The following is a 21310-nucleotide window of genomic DNA, read 5'->3' as shown; positions in this document are numbered from 1 at the left end:
TTCTGGTCTGTGTCCAAATGTGATACTGATCTGGCTAGATACATTTTCTTGTGACATAATCAGGAGTGAGATACCTCTGAAACAGGTACCAATGAGAGATGCCAGTCTTGATCCAGAAGAAAAATAGGATGTATGCAAAGTTTGTTCTATGCATGCTTCTGGATCCCTTTTCAGTGTTTTCCAAGCATCACCCTCCCAACACACTCCCAACACATTCAGTGTTCTCAGTTATCAGGTCTGTTTAACATAGTGGAGAGATGTTGAAAGGATAAAATTGACAGGCCTTGGCAACAGGTTGGATATGGGGGAGGAGAAGTGACAGATGATGAAAAGTCAAGGATGACTCCTGGGTTAGGAGCCTGAGGGACTGGGAGGTTAGTGATGCCCTCTACATGCCTTCCATAGGGAAGTTAGGAGTAGGAGAGGTTTGGTTTTGGACATATTAGGTTTAAGATGTCTACTGGATATCCAGCTTGAGATATTTGAAAGACAATTGGAGAGGCAAGACTAGGGGTCAGCAGAGAGATTTGAGAATCATCAGCATAGAAGTCCATTAAATCCATGGGAGCTGATGAGATTACCAAGTGAAGTAGTATAGGAGAAGAGAAAAGGGCCCAGGACACAACTCTATGGGACACTGGTTAGAGGGTGTGATCTGGATAATCACCCAGCAAAGGATAATGACAAAGAAGAGTCAAATACTTAGGAAGAGAATCTGGAGAGAATGGAGTCCTAGAAAGCCTAGAGAGAAGAGAGAAAGGAAGGAGAAAGAAAGAGTAATGAAGAGTGTCAAAGGTTGCAGAGAAGTGGGGGAGAATGAGAACTAAGAAAAGGCAGCTGGATTTGGCGACTAAGATCATTGGTACATTAGGAGAGAACAGTTTTGGTGGAATGATGGCATCAAAATATGGATTGTAGGGGTTAAAGAGACACTAAGAGGAAAGAAAGTGAAGGAACCTATTATTGATGGCCTTTTCAAAGAAGTTAGCCCACACAGAAAAGCTATAAAATGATAGTTAGCAGACATGGAAGGATCAAGTGAGAGGTTTTTCAGGTTGGGGCAAACATGGGCATATTTGCAGGCAACAGAGAATAAGCCAGTAGGTAGGGAGAAATTGAAAATAAGTAATAGAGTGGGGATAATAGAGGGAGAAATCTGTTGGAGGAGATGGGAAGGAACTTTGGACAAATTATTTAATTTCTCTGAGCTTCAGTTTCCTAATCTATAAAATGGGAATTAAGAAGCACTTATACTTTAACTTACCTCAAAGGGTAATTGTGAGCACCAAATGAGAAAATGTACATAAAGTGCTTTGTAAAACATAAAGTAGCATATAAAATGTTAACTATTGTTGTTTTTGTTGTTATTATCTCTGAGCTCCTATGGTATGAATTTTGATAATGTCGGCAAATCAACCTATACTAAAAAGAAGGGAAGGAAAGTCCCCACCCATTTTGATTCTCAGAATTAAGGCATTTTAAAATAGAGTCTGGTTCCTGCTCCTTTGACCTTTATTTCCTGCCCTTTGGCCTCAGTATATGTCAAAAGTACAAAATGCAAGTTCACAGAATCATAATTTCAAAATAGGCAGGAACCACAGCAGTGATCTAATCTAACCTATATCTGAAGGGAATCAATCAACCACTATAAAATATCCAACTAATTAACCAAAGCCAGCTTGTAGAATCCCAGGAAAGACAAAGAAACTGATCATCTTTCTAGGCAAATTGTTCTAGTTTTGGAGTGTCCTGTTAAGACTTTCCTGACATCAAGATTAAATTTGATGCTTTGAAATTTTTACATACTACTGATTATCACCCCTGTGGCCAAACAAAATGCTTCTAATTCATTTTACACATGACAGACATTCAAAAACTTGAAGGCAATGTATCGGGCCACCACCACCTGCCCCAATCTTCTCTCCAGGCTAAACATGCCCAGTTCCTTCAAGTAATCCTGAGATCACATAGATTCATGGTCTTTCATGATTCCAGTAGTCCTACCCTGGATTCTCTCCAACTTATCAGCCCAGAATTAAACACAGTACTCCAAATGTAATATATTAGAGTAGAGAGGGATTATCATTTCATTATTCCTGGAAGATATGTCTCTCTACAAAGCCCAAAATTGAATTAGCTTTTATTGGCTGCCACGTCATATATTTTTAAGGTTTATTGTGGTGTTTTGTGTTTACATTACATACACTTACCAATTACTCACTTCATGAGAAGAACTCATTGAAAAGTGCATGCAACATTTTACATCCATATCAGCCTTCCATACCTTTCTGTTTTTCAAATGGACAGAAATTTATTTTTTTTCCTCTCTCTGTCATCCTCCACTCCATTGGAAAATAAAAGAAAAATTTTGATAAATTTGATAAATATTCAGAATCTAACCAAACAAATTCCTTCAGTGGCTGTATAATAAATATGTGTGTGTGTATGTGTGTCACACACACACATAAATGAAGCCTAATATATGTTACAGAGACATGACAGACCAAGTGTACAGAAAGAGAAAAATATACATATATACTTCATATATGTATATATGTAGTATTTGCACATATAGATATATACTATACATTACACATATACTTATTACACATATTTATAATAATGTATGTACTATATGTTATACTGTAAAGATAGATAGATAGATAGATTGATAGTCTCATTCTGTACCCTAAATCTGTCATGTCTCTATAATGTATATTAAGTTTCATCATCCATATTCTGGAATAATGAATGGTCATTGTATTGAGTAATAGTTTTTCCAACTCTCAAAACTGTTTGTTTTTATAGTATTGTTGTTAATGTATAAAAAATCTCCTAATTCTGCTCATTGAGCTTGTAGTCCACCAAAATCTTTAGATCTTTTTCTTTAGCTGCACTAACATTTAACTGACTCCCAATCCTATACCTGTGAATCTGATTTTTTTGAATTCAAGTATAAGATTTTACATTTATCTCCACTGAATTATTGTCCTTTTAGAGTCATTTCAATCCTCTTGCCTGCCAGTATCTTTTTGGATCTTAATTCTGTCATTCAGTGTGTTAGAATATGCTATCTATGTCTTTATCCAAATTATTGATAAAAATGTTAATTAACATAGGACCAAGTACAGATTGCTGGCAGACTTCACGAGAGTCCTCTTGCCAAGCAGACATTAAACCACTAACCATAACTTTTTTAGTCTCACTATTCAACTAGTTCCAAATCCACATAATTGTATTATTATTTAGTCTACATTTGCCATCTTTTCCACGAGAATAGTATGAGAACCTTGGTTGAATACCTTATTAACATCTAGGTAAAATATGTCTATATTCCCCCGGTATACTAGTTTTATAGCCCCATCACAAAATGAAATAAGATGAGTCTACCATGACCTACTCTTGATTGTTACCATTTCTTTTCTTAATTGTAGCAGAGAAATTTGTGTGAGGGTGTCCCCTCCCTCCACCCCTATCCCCCACCCCTGCCATCTTTCCCCACAGGTGCTGCATTGTGGGAATTTATTTGGAATTTTCATCTTGAATGCTTTTTATTACAGGAACTCACTGGAGAAATTTTGTTCACTTTCTACAATTGCATCCCTAGGGAAATTTTTGTTTGGACTTCCATTTGGAATACCCTTTGGTTTTTCAGGGAGAAGTTTATGGGTTGTCTATGTGCTAGAAGGACCTAGAGAAGAATTTTCATCCAGGACAGTTTGTTTTCTCACCTGAAGATACAAATGGCATCCAGTTGATTGTCTCCTTTTGGGACAGTCCCATGTGCTCTAAGAGTTCATTTGGGACCCATTCCTCTTTGAGCTCTGCTCCTGACTCTTGGAAATTATTTCTCTACCACGTCACAGCAGCCTGGACCTGCAGCCCCTCTGATCTGATTGTATAATTCCTCCTTGAAATGTCCATTTTAAAGAAAGTGCCCTAGCCAGCGATGTTTACTTCTTTATTCCACTATAGACTTCACTCCTGATTCCACAAACTTCTTTCTCCACTATGCCCAGTGTGGGTACCTTCTTTTCACTCCCTTGCTTTTTAACTCTCTTTTATGTGTTTTTCATCCATTAGAATGCAAGTTCCTTGAGGACAGAGACTGTCTTTCTTTTTTCTTACATTTTTATTCCTAGTGCTTACCACAGTGCCTAGAACATGGTAAGTGCTTAATAAATGCTTGTTGACTTATTTCACTTCTTCTGAAAGGTGAAGATTATTTTACCCTGGTATTTATTTACATTTATTTTCATTATTTTCTTTTCTAATTTCCTCAGCACTCTTACATGTACTAAGAAAGGTGGTAACCCATGGGAATATTGTAAAGTTTGCTTGCTTGTTAAATTTGTATAAACATGTTTTTGAGAGTCTCTGGACCCAGTAGCTATAGTAGATCTAGACCAGGGGTTCTAGTCACCAATTATAGTAGGTTTAGACCAGAGGTTGTGTCATGAACTTTTTTGGCAGTCTCATTAAATCTATGGACCTTTTAAGAATAATATTTTAAATGAATAGGATTACAAAGGAAACCAACTGTATTGAAATTAAGATTTTTTTTTTCCCATTCAACTTCATGGACACCCTGAAATCTATTCACAGACCCCTTGGTATCTGTGGACTCCAAGGAAGAACTCCTGGTCCACATTCTCACAAAAGACTATTGGTATTAACATTTTCTAAAATTTGTGATATATGAATTTTGCTGATACCCTTTGTGAAAGGTAGGGGACAGGTATTTAACTGGATAATGCTTGAGCCTCTTCAAGTCAACAGAGAGAAATAAAGAATTGAATATGTTAATAAACATGGCCAAAATACTCGTTGAGTTGCTAGGGTCAAAAAATACTGAATTGAGGAGCTAGTGTAGTAAGGGGTTGATCAAGGGACTCCTGACTGAGTCTCCAAATCTGCTTGAGAAAGTTACTGTGTGATACTAGAGTGGCCAAGTTTTCATATGAGAGCTTAAGGAAACTGTTAAAGATTGTCAAAAACTAATGTATTTGCCCCTGGCTATGTACTACCTAGGCTTGCTGATGTAATTACCATTCATTAATATGGTTCTGTCTTGCTTTCTATAAGCACTGACAGTGCTCACTGAGAGTGGCCCAAAAACAGCATTTATTAATTCTTCCAATGTGTAGGACACTGGAGCTAGGGGACTTGAATTAATCAAGAAACATTACGTGCTCTCTATTTTTTACTTACCTTGCATATCAACATCTTTTTAACCAATTTTGTTCTGTCATTTCCATTTAAATCCCAACTAAAATCCTACCTTCTACTGGAAGCCCTCCCTAATCCCACTTAATTCCAGTGCTTTCCCAGTTCTTGATTAGTTCCTATTTATCCTGTTTATAGCCTGCTTTGTATATGTTTGTTTGCATGTTGCCCCCCCCCCCAAATTGTAATCTCCTTGAGGGAAGGAACTATCAAAGCACCTAGTACACATTAGACACTTAATAAATGTTTATTGATTAATTGGAAGAGGAAATATAAGAGAAATAAGTATTGAGCAGGTCTGCTTTCTACAATCAATTCAAATACACTTTTCTTCTTGGATACCCTTCCTTTCTCCAATAAAGCTAAAAAGAAAACAGACAAAACAAATCAACAACACATTGTGGAGTAGTGGAAAGAGTGCTGGGGCTTAGAGTCAAGAAGGCTGGAGTTGAAATTCTATTTTGGACACTTAGTAGCTGTGAGACCCTAGGCAAGTCACTTAACCTCTGTCTGCCTCAGTTTCCTCACATGAAAATAGGTATAATAATAGCACCTAATTCCTATGGTTGTTGTGAGGATAAAATAAGATATCTATAAAGTACTTTGTAAACCTTAAAGCACTGTATGAATGTTTGTCATTATTATTTTATTGTATTTACAACTTTTTCTTGTTCTTAGCTGTAGGATTCCTGATATTATTTTTATAGGACTATGCCATATTCTTATATCATCACCTTTTATCTGCTTTTCCTTCCATGCTCTACATATTATTATTTTTATCACTTTTTTAAAATCAAGGATAAATGAGAGTTCCTTGTGCATCCACACTGGTCCCTTCTCTTCAGATTCCTCCTAGGTTGGCAGTTGTTACAATTACATTTGTTCCTAAAGATGAAGTCTGCAAGACTCTAACGTTGAGCAAGTGTCTTCCAGCCTTACACCATGAATATAATTGTTGCAGGTGTAGGAGGCAAAACTAGAGAAATTACTGTATCAGCCTTTAATAAGAAATGCTTTATATAATGGATTGAATTTCTCATCACTACTGCCCAAGTAAACAGTTCTGATGTGAGTAAAACCTATTTGTATTTAAGAAGGAATCATGGTCAGAAAGTAGAGCAGATAGTCAAAATCATGACATTTGTCTCTTTGTTTCCCCCCAAGAAGCCCTGTTTACCTCTCACAGTAGCAATCTCTCCATCCACATGAGCCATGCATTGCATGGCTGTGGGTGAAACACATATAGGCATGCTGATCCTCTGTCCCAAAACAGAGGTGGTCAGATCTACTTTAGCAACATTCCGGAGCATCCGGGGATATAGTTTCCATCTGGAAGAAATAAAACACAAAACAACAGTGGGTTTACCTTAAAAAAGAGGGTTTTAAATGACTTTAAAGTTTATAATCAAGGTATTGTTATTATTATTACTATTACTATTATTATTATTATTATTATTATTATTATTATCCTTCCATTGCTGGATTGAAAGCTGCAGAAAAAAAAAAGCTGCTATTGATATTTGTAAGGATGGGGTATGGAAATTTAACAGTGAATTATTAACTCCAGTGATTCCCTATTAGCTTGAGGATCAAATATAAAGTCTTAGGTTTGGCAGTTAAAGTCCTTCATAATGGGGCCTTCTCTTACCTTTCTAATCTTACACTTTATTTCCCTCCAGTTACACTGGCCCAGTGCCTGTATTCAAGGAATGCTCTTTCTGCTTACTTTGATCCTTAGCCTTTTTGCACTCCTTCAAAATTCAGACAAAATCCCATCTTTTATAGAAAGTCTTTCCCAGGAGTGTTCCTCCCCTCAGGGATTAATTTCCAATTCACTTGCATATCATGGCATCACCTTCCTGATGTCATAGTCCTCTTTGAGGAGGAAGGACAAACAACAACAATAATTTCCACATATAGAAGATATAGATATATATATATATAATATATATATACACACACATACATATATATATCAACAACAATAATTTTCATATACAGATGTATATATCTTGTATGGACATTCTGGTTTTTATGTAGTCTTCCTCATTAGAATATGAGCTCCTTGAGAATAGGGACCACAACTTTCCTTTTCTTTGCTTCCCTAACACTCAGCATAATGCCTCACCCATAGCAAGTACTTAATATAATTCTTTTTGACTGATTTTCCTCAAGCCGCTGGGAGCTGATGCTCTCCTGGACATAGTGAAGACTGAAAAAGACTTTGCCTGAGCATAATATGTACGTATAAGTATATACACAGCTTCACTTTGCATCTGTTGCTCTGCTTGTTTTCAACTTCACAGAACAAGATTCCTCTCCCAGGTTAAACTCATCACTTCTAAACTTGCCACCATGCTGCTAACTCAAGCCTTGATTGATCACCTCCTTCATTCAAATCCAGCCTTAGACACTTATTTAGTGGTGTGACCCTGGGTCCCTTAATCCTATTTCCTTCAGTTTTCTCATCTGTAAAATGAGCTGGAGAAGGAAATGGCACATCATTCCAGTATCTTTGCTAAGAAAAACCCAAATAGGGTCATGAAGAGTTAGACTTGATTAAACAACAACAAAAACCTACCATGATCCCATATTGGGGCAGCTAGGAGGCACAATGGATACAGCACCAGCCCTGGATTCAGGAGGATCTGAGTTCAAATCCTCAGACACATAACACTCATTAGTTGTGTGACTCTGGGCAAGTCAACTTAACCCCAATTGCCTCACTAAACAAAAACAAAACAAAACAAAACAAAAAAGGATATCACCTCCTCCAACCCCTATCCCTTCTGCTAAGAGGGCTAGAGGGTGGAACACCAAACTTCTCCCAATGCCTTCCTTTATACAGGGCAGAAATTGGACATAGGTCACTACCCTTTGCATCTGCTGCTCTGCCCAGTTTTAACTCCATTCAACAATATGACCCCAGCAGTGTTCACACTGGTGTTCTCCACACCCCCATGTCTGCCTTCTTACCTCCTTTTGTGTGCTGTCTCCCCCCATCAGACTGTAAGCTCCTTGAGAGCAGGGACTGCATTTCTTTCTATTAATTGTATCTCCAGCACTTAGCACAGACCCTGGCACATAGTATCAATAAGTGCCTGACACTTAATAAATATTTATTGGATTGGTTTGGATAAACATTCTCAATCCTACTTTTTGTATTACTCCTTGTGTGTATGCCAATGGAATAAGAGACCTGGTTAAAATAATGTACAAGGTACCATACTAGGTACTAAGTGTTACACAAAAAGAGATATAGGGGCAGCTAAGTGGCATAGTGGATAGAGCACTGGCCCTGGAATCAGGAGGACCTTGGTTCAAATCCGGCCTCATACACTTGACGCGTACTAGCTGTGTGACCCTGGGCAAGTCACTTAACCCCATTGCCTAGCCAAAAACAAAAATAGATATAACATTATTCCATTGTCAGGAAACTTACAATAGAAGGCAGGGAAAAGCATAGCCACAAATAAGCAAGATATTAGGCAGGGATAAGTGTAAGGGAACAGCCCTAACAATGAGCTTTAAGAAATCTGGGGTATGAAATATTATTCCCACATATGTAAAAATGAAAGGGTTTAGGTTAGATTGTCTCTAGTGCCTCTTTCTGTGCTTAATCAAAGATCTGGTCATCATAAGGAACATTCTGTGTTCATTGCTCATATTCTTCTTCCTGTAGTAATGTTTTTTTATTAAAAAAAGTATGCATACATATAATATTTATATAGTAGTCTATATTAGCTGTTCTTGGTTCTTTTTGAATTATAATATCCTTTTTTCCTCTTTAGAATTTGATCCATAAATCAAAAGTATGGGAAAATGCATACATTTTCAGATTTTTCAATTGATTGATTTTTACCAGTTTTCCCCTCTACTTCATACTCTGTCTTTTTTTTTTCTTTTAATAGTTTCTTCGTTAATGAGGTGCTGGGGAAGGGAGAGAAGGAGGAAAATGGAGGGGAATTTTATCAATACAAAAACAAAACATAAGTAAAAAAATCCAGGGTTTGTTTGTTTGTTTGTTTTTTTAAGGTAGGAACAGGGACAGGAGCAAAAAATAGTGTGAACGGAGGAAAAAAGAATTTGATAAAGAAATCATCATCTATATAAACACATTCACATAGGTATGTATATATGTATAGTGTATGTGTGTGTATAAATATATGTATACGTGCACTAGTGGGTATGCAAGGAAATCATTTGTTAAACTCTTTCATCTTCATCCACAGATGATTATTAGAGTGTGCGCACACACACAAAAAAGAGATCTTCTAGACAGAAGAAAGCACACAGACTGTGAGGAGAAAAGAGCGATAACAAAGGTGCACATGAGACTGTGTAGGGAATCACATACACCCAGGAGCCAGTACCAGATGGAGACAATGAAATGGTGACAGAGACCTGATAGGGATAATAGCAAACTTATAGAACTTGTGCTTTTACTGCTAAACAGATGAGCACAGCAGGAAGCCCCATGCACCAAGAAACAACCCAGACCTATCAATTCGCTATCACCACACTGTGAAATATAAAGCCTGTGTAAATTGAGGGTGGAAGGTAGAACCTCTAACAACCTTGAATCACATTATGTAGTACTTGAAGTCAGAATGACTGTACAGGATCCTGTGGAAGAAGGAAGAAGGGAGTTGAGGGGCTCAGGTATGATCTTGTTGTGTGCTTAGTAGTGGTTTTTTGCTGCTGCCGTTGTTCAGATTAAATAAAACCTGTCCTATATTTGTTGTCTTATTAGCCCAAGTAACTGAAAGGGAGTCATTTCCAGAAGAAAATCAGCCAGATATTGTCTTTTCTGTGGTTTCCTATGGCGAGGGATATGAGGAAAAAAAAAAAAAAGGTTTTCTAAAAGGCCCTCCAAAATTATACCTGAGTCTATCATTTGAGGAGTAGGAGTTCAATTAGAGAGTATGTTGCTTATATATTTTTACCCACAAGTTCATCTTCACTACTGAAACTTAACCATAAAGAGGCAGCTGAAGGTATAGTTTATAGAGAGAGCACTGGGCCTAGAGTCAGGAAGGCCTGAGTTCAAATCCTACCTCAAATATTTACTAGCTGTGGATCCTGGTCATGTCACTTTAACTTCTATTTGTCTCAGTTTCCTTAACTGTAAAATGGGGGTAATAAGGGTACCTACCTAGCAGGGTAGTTGTGAAGATCAAACGAGATACTATCTGTAAAAGCACTTAGCACAGTTCCTGGCACATAGTAGGTGCTATATAAAGGCCCATTCCCTTCCCACATTTCTGCAATAACAAAAGGAGTCATAACATTTGTATTTTTATTGCCATTTCCATCGTGAACCTTGTATTTGGTTGTTTTTTTTTTTTCTTGATTGGGGGTGAGTGGGAGCAGGCAGACTCCAGATCCACAATTTCATTGGTGCAGGGACCTCCCCTTTAATCTCCCTCCATCAAAGTTTATCAGCAAATCATCTGTTAACTTAGAGAATTGGAGAGTGTTCTGAATGACTTGTCCATGGTCACACATCTAGAATGTATCAGAAACAGGACTAGAACTCAGGGACCGAGGTCGTCCTTGCCCTTAAGTCCAGCTCTCTAACTACGATGCTGTGTACCTTTTGGGTGCCTTCCACACAATAGGTGTTTAGCATCTTTGCCCCAAACATACTCCCTTCTATCCATCCTTCCAACTTAGCCATTTCTATCCATCTTTCTGGTCTCCTAGTTTTGTAATCTAGGCATTATTCTCAACTTCTCACTCTCTCTCACTCTGCATATCTAATCAGTTGCCAAATCTTGCTCTTTCTACCTTCACAACATCTGTTATATCTGACTCTTTCTTAATGCTCACACAACTACCACCTTATCTCCCGCCCTCATAAACTTTTGCCTAGATTATTGCAACAACCTCCTTATTGGTCATTTAGGTGGTGCAGCGGATATAGCGTCAGGCCTATAGTCAGGAAGATATGAGTTCAAATCTGGCCTCAAACACTTACTAGCTATGTGACCCTGAACCGTTACTTAATCCTGTTTGCCTCAATTTTCTTATTGGTAAAATGAGCTGGAGAAACACATGGCAAACCACTCCAGTATCTTTCCCAAGAAAACCCCCCAAAATGGGATCACAAAGAATTAGACACAACTCACCAACAAACCATATTGGTCTCCCTGTGTCAAATCTCTTAGAACTCTCTACTTTATTCCATGCACTCCTGCCAAAGTAATTTCCCTTTAGCACAGATGGGACAACTCCCATACTGAACCAACTACAATGGTTTCCTATTATCCCTAGGATAAAATATAAACTCTTTGGTCTATCTTACAAAGCCTTAAACAAGTTGCTCCCAATCTACCTTTCTAACCTCATTAAAAATTATTCCCAATCTGGCACTCTGTGATCCAGCCAAACTCTCCTCCATTTCTCATCAAGACACTCCAGCTCCCATGTCAGCACTTTTGCATTGGCAGTCTTTTATGCCAGGAATGTATTTCTTCCTCACGTCTTCCTCATAGAGTCAATCTCTTCCCTTGAAATGCAGCCCAAGTGCCATCTCCTGTATGAAACCTTCCCTGATCCCTTCCCAACTGCTAGTGCCTTCCTTCCCAAATGATCTGTTATTTAACTACTTTTTATATATTTGTATGTATTCACTTTACATTTATGATGTGGACATTCATATAGTGACATGATGTTACCTCTATTTGAATGTAAATTCCTTCTAGGGAAAGATTGTTTCATTCTTTCTATGAGTATTCCCAGTACCTAGCCAAGTGCCTAGCACATAAGAGACAATTCATAGCTACTTATAGATTGATTCTGAATTTGATGATTTTTCTTTGTTTTGGAAAGCAGCAGAATGTTGACTTGCAATCAAAAGTTGGAAGCCTGAGTTTGAACCAGGCTTTCAACACTCACTAGCCCCATGACTATGAGCTGCTTAGAATCTCTAAGCCTCAGTTTCTTCATTTATAAATTGCTATCAATAAAATCACTCACTGAATACCTGGTGAGGTTGTTTTGAGGAAAGCACTTTGCAAACTGTAAAGCATTATAAGGAAGTAAGCTGCTATTGATAATAAACATTTGTTGAATTTAATAAACAATAACTAGCACTTCCAAAGTGCTTTAAGATTTGCAAAGCAATTCATATATGCTCTCTCATTTGATGCTCATAATAACTACATGGTTAGGTGATGTTATTTCCATTTTACAGGTGAGGAAACTGAGGTCAACTGACTTGTCCAGGGTCACACAGCTACTAAGAATCCAAGGTAGAATTTGAACTCAGGTCAAATAGCTTCCACCTCCAGTGCATTGCACATAGTAGGTGCTTAATAAATGTTTATTCATCTATTGTTTATTGATTGATTTGATCCTCAAAACAATCCTGTGAGATAGTATAGTTATTCATATTCTCATTTTACAGAAAACAGACTTACAGAGGTCATAACTTGTCTGAAGTCCCCGAGCTAGTAAATGGCTGGGCTTAAAAACTGAAGTCCATGTCTTCTGACCCTGAATTCAGTGGTCTTTCAAGTGTACCACAGTGCAAAAGGTCAAGATACTTAATTTCATGGAAAAAAAATAGCTTCTTATAAAGGACAGCATCTAGAAAAACCCCAAAGTACATGCATTCCAGCCTAGTGCAATTATAGACAGAATCATAGAATTTTTGAGTTGAACCTCAGAGATAATCTCACTCAGCCTCATGAATCTCTCCTCTACTATCCCCAACAAGTGTTTATTAAGCCTCCACTCGTTCACTTTCAAAGACGGGGAACTCATCCCTTTGAAGCAGCACCTTCCATTTTTGACAGGTCCAAATTCTATGAAGTTGTTCTTCATAGTGAGCTGAAACCATCTCCCTTTGACTTCCATCCATTTAGAAATGGAAAGTAGGAAATCAAAGGTTTTTCAAAAACAGTCTATTGCCCTTCAGGAGAATGTGGTCCCTTCTCCAGGGGAGATGGTAGAGGAAGGTAGAAAAATGAAAAGGAGAAACATGCTAACATGATCTTCTTAAATTCAGGATAGGGACCTCATTGTAATCTAATTCTTCCTCACCTATAATGTAAACTATTTGGCCTCTGAAAAACATAATAAAGACATTTTCTTCCTATTTTTTCTTCTGTAATTTTTTAGAGTATTGTAATTTTTATTTTTTCTTGTCACCTTGAATATTCTATCTATGAGAGTTTTCCCCCTTGAGTGGCCTCCACAGCAAAGTTTTTTGGTATCTATTTTAGACGGGCAGAGGGAAAAGGAATGAAGAGTGTTTTGTTTTTTAATGCAGATCATCTCTGACTTCATCAACAGAATAGCCAAGAAAAAGCATCATAGCAGCTGAGACATGCCAAACTCTGTAATGTACTTTCTATTTGCATATGGAACCATGAAACAATGAAGGCCTTTATATGAATCTGCAGAAAAGGTACTGTCTGTGTTTGTTGGTGTGTGGATATTTGAATGTGCATGTAGGAGAATAGCTTGTTTGGAAAGAAGGAAAGAAAAAAAAACACAACTCTACTTCAAGGACAGCATAGTTTAGTGGAAAGTATACTGGACCAGAGGTCAGTAGATTTGCATTCTATTTGCAGCTCTGCCCTAAATAGCTGAGTGATCTTGTATAAATCGCTTTTTCATCTCTCTGATCCCTAGTTTTCTCATCTATAAAATGAGGTGACTGAGCTCAACATTCTCTAGTCCCTGCCAGTTCCAACATTCCACAATTCTCAGATACAGTAATGTCTTTTTGCTTTAGGCTTAATGAAGCCCTTGGCCACTGGGTGGGACTGTTCCACTAATAACCATGTGAGCAGCTACTCTTTACAAACACTTCATTGCCCTTCCTGAGCATGATGCAACAGAGTTTATCCCATTAACGAATGTACTAGATAGTTTCAGATAAATTAATAGAACACAGGAGAGGAAAAATAAATGTCCCTCTTTTTGGACTATCTCTGTAATTTTAATAGCATATATATGCATATATATGTATATAACAGTATAACATTATATATACAGTATAACAGTATAATTATAATAGTATAAGCTCCCAGTGAGAAAACTCCCTCTACCAGTTCAGATTGGCCCCCTGCTCTGCAACTCAGTCTTTTAGAGAAAGGGATTATAAAATAGATGGTCTACAAGTCAAGATGTGGGTTCAAGTCCCATCTCTGACACATATTGGTCTTGTGAATCTGGACAACTTGTTTAACCTCTCAATGTTCATTACAATTTTCTAAGGCTATATATACTTTAATGACTATTAATACGCTTCACAGTATTTTGAGTGTTGAGCCAAAGATAGTAACTGTAGATATTTACACATGCAGTAGACAATTATATGGGTTGTCTTAAATGCTTCTTCTTAGGTCAGTTGGGGGATATCGTTTAATCTCATAAATGATGCCAGGGGCGAATTGTTTATCATATTTGAGGATGAGGTCCAACACTGCCTGAAATAATTATGTCTCTCACTCTTTGAGTAGAATAGGAAAGTATGGCTAGTACCAGTTATATTTTATACCTCATCCTCCAACAGATTAAAGGATATTCAGTTAGAGGACTGAAGCATAATTTCTTATCTTGTAATCTTATTCTCTATCTCTCTCTTCTCTCATGCACACACACACACACACACACACACACACACACACTTGCTGTTCCAATAGTTTTGGTGTGGTTTTAAGCTATTAAACTGTCTGTTTGTCTGTCTGTCTATCTCTGTCTCTGTCTCTCTCTCAATCTATATCTATATCTATATCTATGTATACATATATATACTTATGTATGTATTAATACATAATATAATGCATAAAATATTTGTACATATCTCCACACCACACAGATATAGTGGTTTTGAACACCAGATAGGTCAGAAGGACCTACGTTCAAATCACTATCAGACACTTACAAGCTGTGTAACCCTAGGCAAGTCGCTTGACCTCTTTTTGCTTAGGTTTCCTCATCTAAAATATGGGACAAGGAGTGAACATAATGACCTCTAATGCTCCTTCCCCTCTAAATCTACAATGCTATAACTTGTTGGTTTATTATTTCTGATCTAATTCTGCTTAGCCAGAGTCCCTATTGCATAGCTGTAATTGGATGACTAATGGACAAGACCTACTCTTTTTGCCTCTTATGATAATGGATGATTTTTGGATGTTTTTATAGAGAAAGACATATACTGTAGCATCCCTGGTATTGAACTTCTGGTACTGGTGTCATCTACTTATTTATCTCAAATCCTGAGAAAGATGCATTCTTCCCACCATTTCCCCATGATAAAACATAGTCAGGGTTTCCCGTCAGGCCTCCTGACACCCGCTCTATTCCTGGCCTCTCACCCAGATGGAATCAGATGGAAAAGAGCAGATGATACTACTTGTAATGAATTTACTGACTCCATTTTGAACTTTGTCTAGTTTCATGAAATGAATTGAGAGGTCAATGGAACCCTGGAAAGCATTTAAACCAAACATGTTCAGATAAGGAAGCTGAGTCTCAGAGAAGTTAAATAACTTGTTCAACATTGCTCAACTAATCAAGCCAAAATTAGGACCCATGTCTACTGATTGCAGTCCAATGGTCTTTTAGGGAGCCATGTTTCAAAAAGAATATGCCAACATTGCAAAGTAACCAATGACAATCAAAGGAATTTAAAGGGTAAACAATAAGACCTCTAAAGAAAGGTACATGGAGGTGGAATTTTTTAAACCTGGGTAAAGAAGGCTCATATTGTATCAGTAAGATATTTAACAGTGCTCTATTGTTCTAGAAGACTTATTTCAGCTTTCTAAATGTGTTGGCACCACCTATATGGAATCTAAATATGTCTCAACTTTGGAAAAGATATACAGATGGAGATTGTGAAACATCTTTCCATTTGAATTTTTTTTAAATAGAAGACAGGCCACTGTCTTTGCTGGCACAAAGTTAGAAAGCAAGGGGTTCCACTCCAGGGATCATCGAGTTACATATTTCTATGGTATCTAAGTAAGAAAAATGTTGAAAATGTCACTGTGTAAGTTCAAATCACCTTCTGAATAATAACTTAAGAGAGTTTTGTTTCTACTCACCTGTTATTTAGAAGAATGAGAAAACCATATCCACTGCAAAAGGCCCCAGGTAATGTGGTAGGAGAGTTTCATAATTCTTTGTAACCATAGGTTGTATTCTTAAATGTCTACTCTCTAGAATTGCCTTCCATCAATGACCCTTCAGTTCTGAGAAAGCCACAAAAGACTCAAGAGAGTGATGATTGAAAAGGGCACTTTGTCTGCATCAACGAGCCATAGCAATAAATTACCCTAAGTCCTAAGTGTAGCACAGAAAAGAGAATGTGATGCAAATGCTAACAACCTGATATTTGCCCTCTGTGGAGCTCTGGCTTTCAGTAGCACACGTTCCTGTAAGTTTGCAGATGAAAAACAAACACCCTTATCCATATTGGCTTTGGTCTCTGTACTGAAACTGGACTAGGAGAGTGTCCCAATCAGTAAAAGGGACCTTTGGCTGGGGAGCCATGAGGATGACCTGAATGTTTTTTTCTGACAGTGTAAACAAGAGCTATGACAGTTGGAGACCTCTGTACCACTGAGGGAAATTTCCTTCTTTTTGAATGCCTTTGTAGTGTTGATGGTGGAGATTATCTAAGATAATCTAACATTTAATTTAGATTATCTAAGATTTAATTTTTTTCCAATCTCCATTTGAAATTCAGAATAAGAAAACTGCATATTGAGTTCCTAGAAGCCATCAACCTAAAGCTGATGTTGATGGAGGTGGAATTTTTTAAACCTGGTGTTGATGGAAAATTCATTCTTAATGCTTCATGGTCAGTTATTTTAAAATATGTAGTGAGAAAAACAAGGGTCATCAGATATTTTATAAGGTTAAAAAAAAGGACGTGAAAAAAAAAAGAAGTATCAAATGTCCAGACATGGGCTGTATCCCCTGATCATTAACATCCCCTAAAACTTCAATAGAAAGAAATATCTCTATCCAAATAAACTGCTTGTTTTCAATGGGGAGAGTTTGTTTTTTTATTTTTTGCTCTGTGAACAAAAAATTCATCTAAAGTTAGAAAAGAGAGGTATGAATGAATAAAAAGATAATATATTGAGCAATTACTTTGAGTACCCCACTGTGTTAAGTACTGGGGATGCAAACTGATGAGCAATATGCAATGTAACCAATGACAAACAAAAGATTTTAAAGAGTAGATAATAAGACCTTTAAAAAAGGTGCATTGAATTATAATTTTTGTAAACCTCTCAAACATCTCATATTCTAATAATGGGATCACAGTGGCAAGTCAGATGGAAAGACTCCATAGTTAGCAGGGTGCATTGGGAAAAATCATGCTCTTCAATGCTGAGTTCACTTCTTTCCAATCCCTGAGACACATTCTCAGATTTTCCCAGTGTTCATACAGGTGAGAAGGACACAAGGGTTCCACTAAGTGCACTGTAGTAGGCTGACCCAAAGTCAAGAATTCTGAAATGTTACACTTGGAAAACCATGAACCAACACTCCTCCCCAATCACCACCACCAACAGTGTCATATGCTTGGAAGTCTCAAAAAGAGTTACTTGTTTGGGGGTAGGAGAAAGCGAAAGAAAGCAAAAAGTTACTTCACTGATTTGACCATAGCCAATTTGAATTCCTTTATCTGTGCCCATCCCCCATCACATTAATTTCCTTATGCCACCTTTGTAGTGACTAAAGGAACCTGTGCTACTGTTGAGACAACATGTCACTGCTCCTGGTAAGGCTACACATAATCAGAGTAAGTAGCTATTTCCATGACATGATCTAAGACACCATGAAAGATTTCTTGACCTCTCTCAAATCCTTTTGAAGCCCTCAATAATAAAAAATTCCATTTTAAGAATTTCTTATTCAAGTTAGGGAATTGTTTTCAAGATGCCTCTAGGAAAATGCAAATGTTACCTAAAAGTTGTAAAGGATCAGCTCTTTAATACTCACTGCCGTAAATAAATTCACAAGTTATCTAGAAGAAAACCAGACCCTGAGAAATCAGAGAAAGTGAATCTGAGTTTTCCTGGGGGCAGAACGTTGGGATAAGTCCACAGCACACTGCCTGGATGCTGACAAGCTTTCTTTCTATTACAATAAAAAAGCCAGCCTCATTGCTCCTTAACATAGGATTATGCTGAGATGAGCAAGAAGTTGTACACAGTAGGCACACAGAATCACAGACCCAGAGTTAAAACGGACTTCAAAAACCATTTGATACAACTCCTTTATTTTACAGAAGAGAAATTGGGGCTCAGGGAACCTGAGTGATTTACCCAAAGCTAAACTGAGAGTAAGCAAGACAGGATTAGAGCTCAGTGACATAATATACTAATGTAGTGGGAAAAGCTCTGTTGCAGGAGTCAGAAAACTTGGGGAATAGTCCTGGTGCTACTACTAGAACTCACAGTGATTTTGGACAAATCACATCTAACCTCTCTATCTCCCATTCTTAGAATAGTTATTCTGGCTACTTCACAGTGATATTTGTGTAGAGTAGATAAAATAATTTCCATGATTTTATCCTATTAATAATAAATGCAAATGTGTAATGGAATGAATTTGATGCATCAAATAAAATTTATAATCAAATATAAATGAAAAATGTAAATTTACCTTGTAAATGATAAAAGTGATTAAAAGTAAGCAATGATGATGTTGATAATGATATTTATGAAGTTCACCTAAACAAATAATTTTCTATTATCCTCCTAAATATGGATCCTTTGGATAAGAATAATATACTTATCATTTTACAAATAGAAAAATTTAGAAATTCTATCACAGCTTTTTAGAATAAATCAGGAAGCTCTTATTTCTTATACTATCATTTCTCCTTTTTTTCTTCAAGTACCTGGCACACAGGGGCACCTATGTGGCACAGTGGATAGAGCATCAGGCTTGAAATCAGGAAGACTCCTTTTCCTAAGGTCAAATCTGGCTTCAGACACTTAATAGCTGTGTGACCCTGGGCAAGTCACTTAACCCTGTTTGCCTCAGTTTCCTCACCTGCAAAATGAGCTGAAGAAGGAAACGGCAAACCACTTCATTATCTTTGCCACGAAAACCCCAAATGGAATCACAAAGAGTTGGACATGACTGAAAAACGACTGAACATCCAACCTGGCACATAATACTTAATAAGCACTTATTTGTTTATTCATTCATTTATCATCATCAAGGACACAATGACATACTGTGACATATTGTGGACATAATGCACATACTATTTCCCTACATAGAATAATATCATTGCTGATATTAATATCATAACATACATGGTGTAGACCATTTAATTCTCTATTTCCTCATTTCTAAAACTGAATGACAGTGATTGAATGGCAAGAGGAAAAGTATCAATTCTATGTAATTACACTGGTTATGAGGAGTCATTTCCCTGTTCTTCAATATTTATCCTTATGAAGAAAAGATACAAGTCATCCTGCCAACTATATTTGAAATAGTAAAATATCAAGGGAATCAGCTCTTTTAGAATGAAAGAGGAAACATTGGGGAAGAGAGATGAAACGTCTCAAAGATTAAAGATTGAGCCTACCTAGATAAATTGAAATCTGAAGTGTAGATATGCCTAGGCAGCAGGCAAAATGAATGATGATCAAATGCTAGTAGAATGTGGATGTGATCTCCAGAGGCTTCTCAAAATAAGATTGCTATCTTATACTCAAGGTAACTGTTTGGAAAAGCATGGTTAAGGGAGAAGAGCACTGTCATAAGAGAAAGGAAATGAGAAAAGGCTTATCTGAATTTGTTGCTATGTTCATATAAAGTCAAATGTAAAGTTTTGACTCTTCCATGTGAGGCAAAATACTACCACCTGGATAGGAAACATGCACATTAAGCAAAACAGGGATAGTCTGGGGATACAGTAGTTCAAACACCCTGATTCTGGAGATTTAAAAATATGTAGTATAAAAATGTTTAGAAATCCAATATTTTTAAACATTTGACAAGAGGCATATAGGATGAGTAACATGAATGGGTTGTAATACACAATACTAAAGGGGGCACCCATATCAACAAAATAACAGATTCATTGAAGTAGGATTTTTAGGGTCCACTTCAGGCTAATTTTCTATACACCCCAATTTCCTGACAAAAAACACATAGACATACATCAACACACATACACATAATTAAAAAGTGTATTTAGAATCTGTCAGCTGCATAACCAAAATATATTATTTTTAAAAATTGCCTTACCTTGAAAATGCTGCAATATTATCAGCTAAAGTTTCTTGATCATTAGCACCAGATCGATAGTAATCGTAGATGGACTTTTGAAGAACTATTTTTGCATATTTTTCAAAATCATCAATACAAACTGGCCTGGGGAACATTTTGCAGATTCTTGAGACCCTACTGCTTTCCTGCTTTGCTTCTTATATACTGATGATCCCTTTATTTATAAATCATTAATATGACAAATTTCCAAAGTTCAGTTCAGGAATATGTTACAAAAGTGCACAAACAAGTGACCCAAAGGTCCACTTAAACTTTGACATCCCATGAGGACACAGTCTACAAAAGAATATCTATGTCCAATTCATATACATTTTATCAGAATCTCTCATAAGAGACTAGTGGCCTGTCCCTTGTAGTCAGTCAAAAAATATATGTTGGCCGCCATCATCTGCCTGCCACTTCAGGTGACATGTCTGCCATTAAAGTCATGTCTTTGGATCTTATTGCTACAGAGTTTGGGTAAAATATACATGTGTTACAACAGAAGGAAAGGAAGAGTACGATTATAGAAGTCAGTGTGATAAAATTAAAGAAAAAACTAACTCTGAAGTCAGAGAATTCAGGTTTAGAGCTCACTTTTAATACGTATCACCAAGGTGGCCTTTTAACTATGTTGAGCCTCAGTTGTCTCTTCTGTAAAGTGAGGGAGCTGGGCTAGATGAAAGGGGAGGGTGGGTGGGAAGGAACAGCATTTATCAAGTGCCTACTATTTGTCAGGCACTGTGCCGAGTGCTTTAAAATTGGTACTTCATTTGATCTCTACAACAACCTTGGAAGGGAGGTGCTATTA

At 37.1% G+C, this 21310-nt stretch overlaps 1 protein-coding gene across 2 annotated transcripts in view; it reads right to left on the bottom strand.

The window, feature by feature from the left end:
- Nucleotides 1–20615, bottom strand: part of HAO1 (hydroxyacid oxidase 1) — a 68783-nt gene extending 48168 nt beyond the window's left edge. Inside the window, exons 1-2 of one of the 2 annotated variants that reach the window (XM_027840275.1) lie at nt 20479–20615; nt 6404–6555 (exon numbers count right to left, since the gene is read on the bottom strand). In XM_027840275.1, the coding sequence (XP_027696076.1) occupies nt 6404–6555; nt 20479–20615 (289 nt within the window). Of the gene's footprint in view, nt 1–6403; nt 6556–16295; nt 16520–20478 lie in introns of those variants that run through there. The other variant, XM_027840276.1, reaches the window with a different exon arrangement.
- Nucleotides 20616–21310: the final 695 nt, after the last annotated feature.

Source organism: Vombatus ursinus, unplaced genomic scaffold (assembly GCF_900497805.2).
Source record: "Vombatus ursinus unplaced genomic scaffold, bare-nosed wombat genome assembly UNPS02014841.1, whole genome shotgun sequence".
NCBI classification, from domain to species: domain Eukaryota; kingdom Metazoa; phylum Chordata; class Mammalia; order Diprotodontia; family Vombatidae; genus Vombatus; species Vombatus ursinus.
The sequence above is the reverse complement of the archived record's forward strand: the minus strand, read 5'-3'. Positions and strand labels throughout refer to the sequence as shown.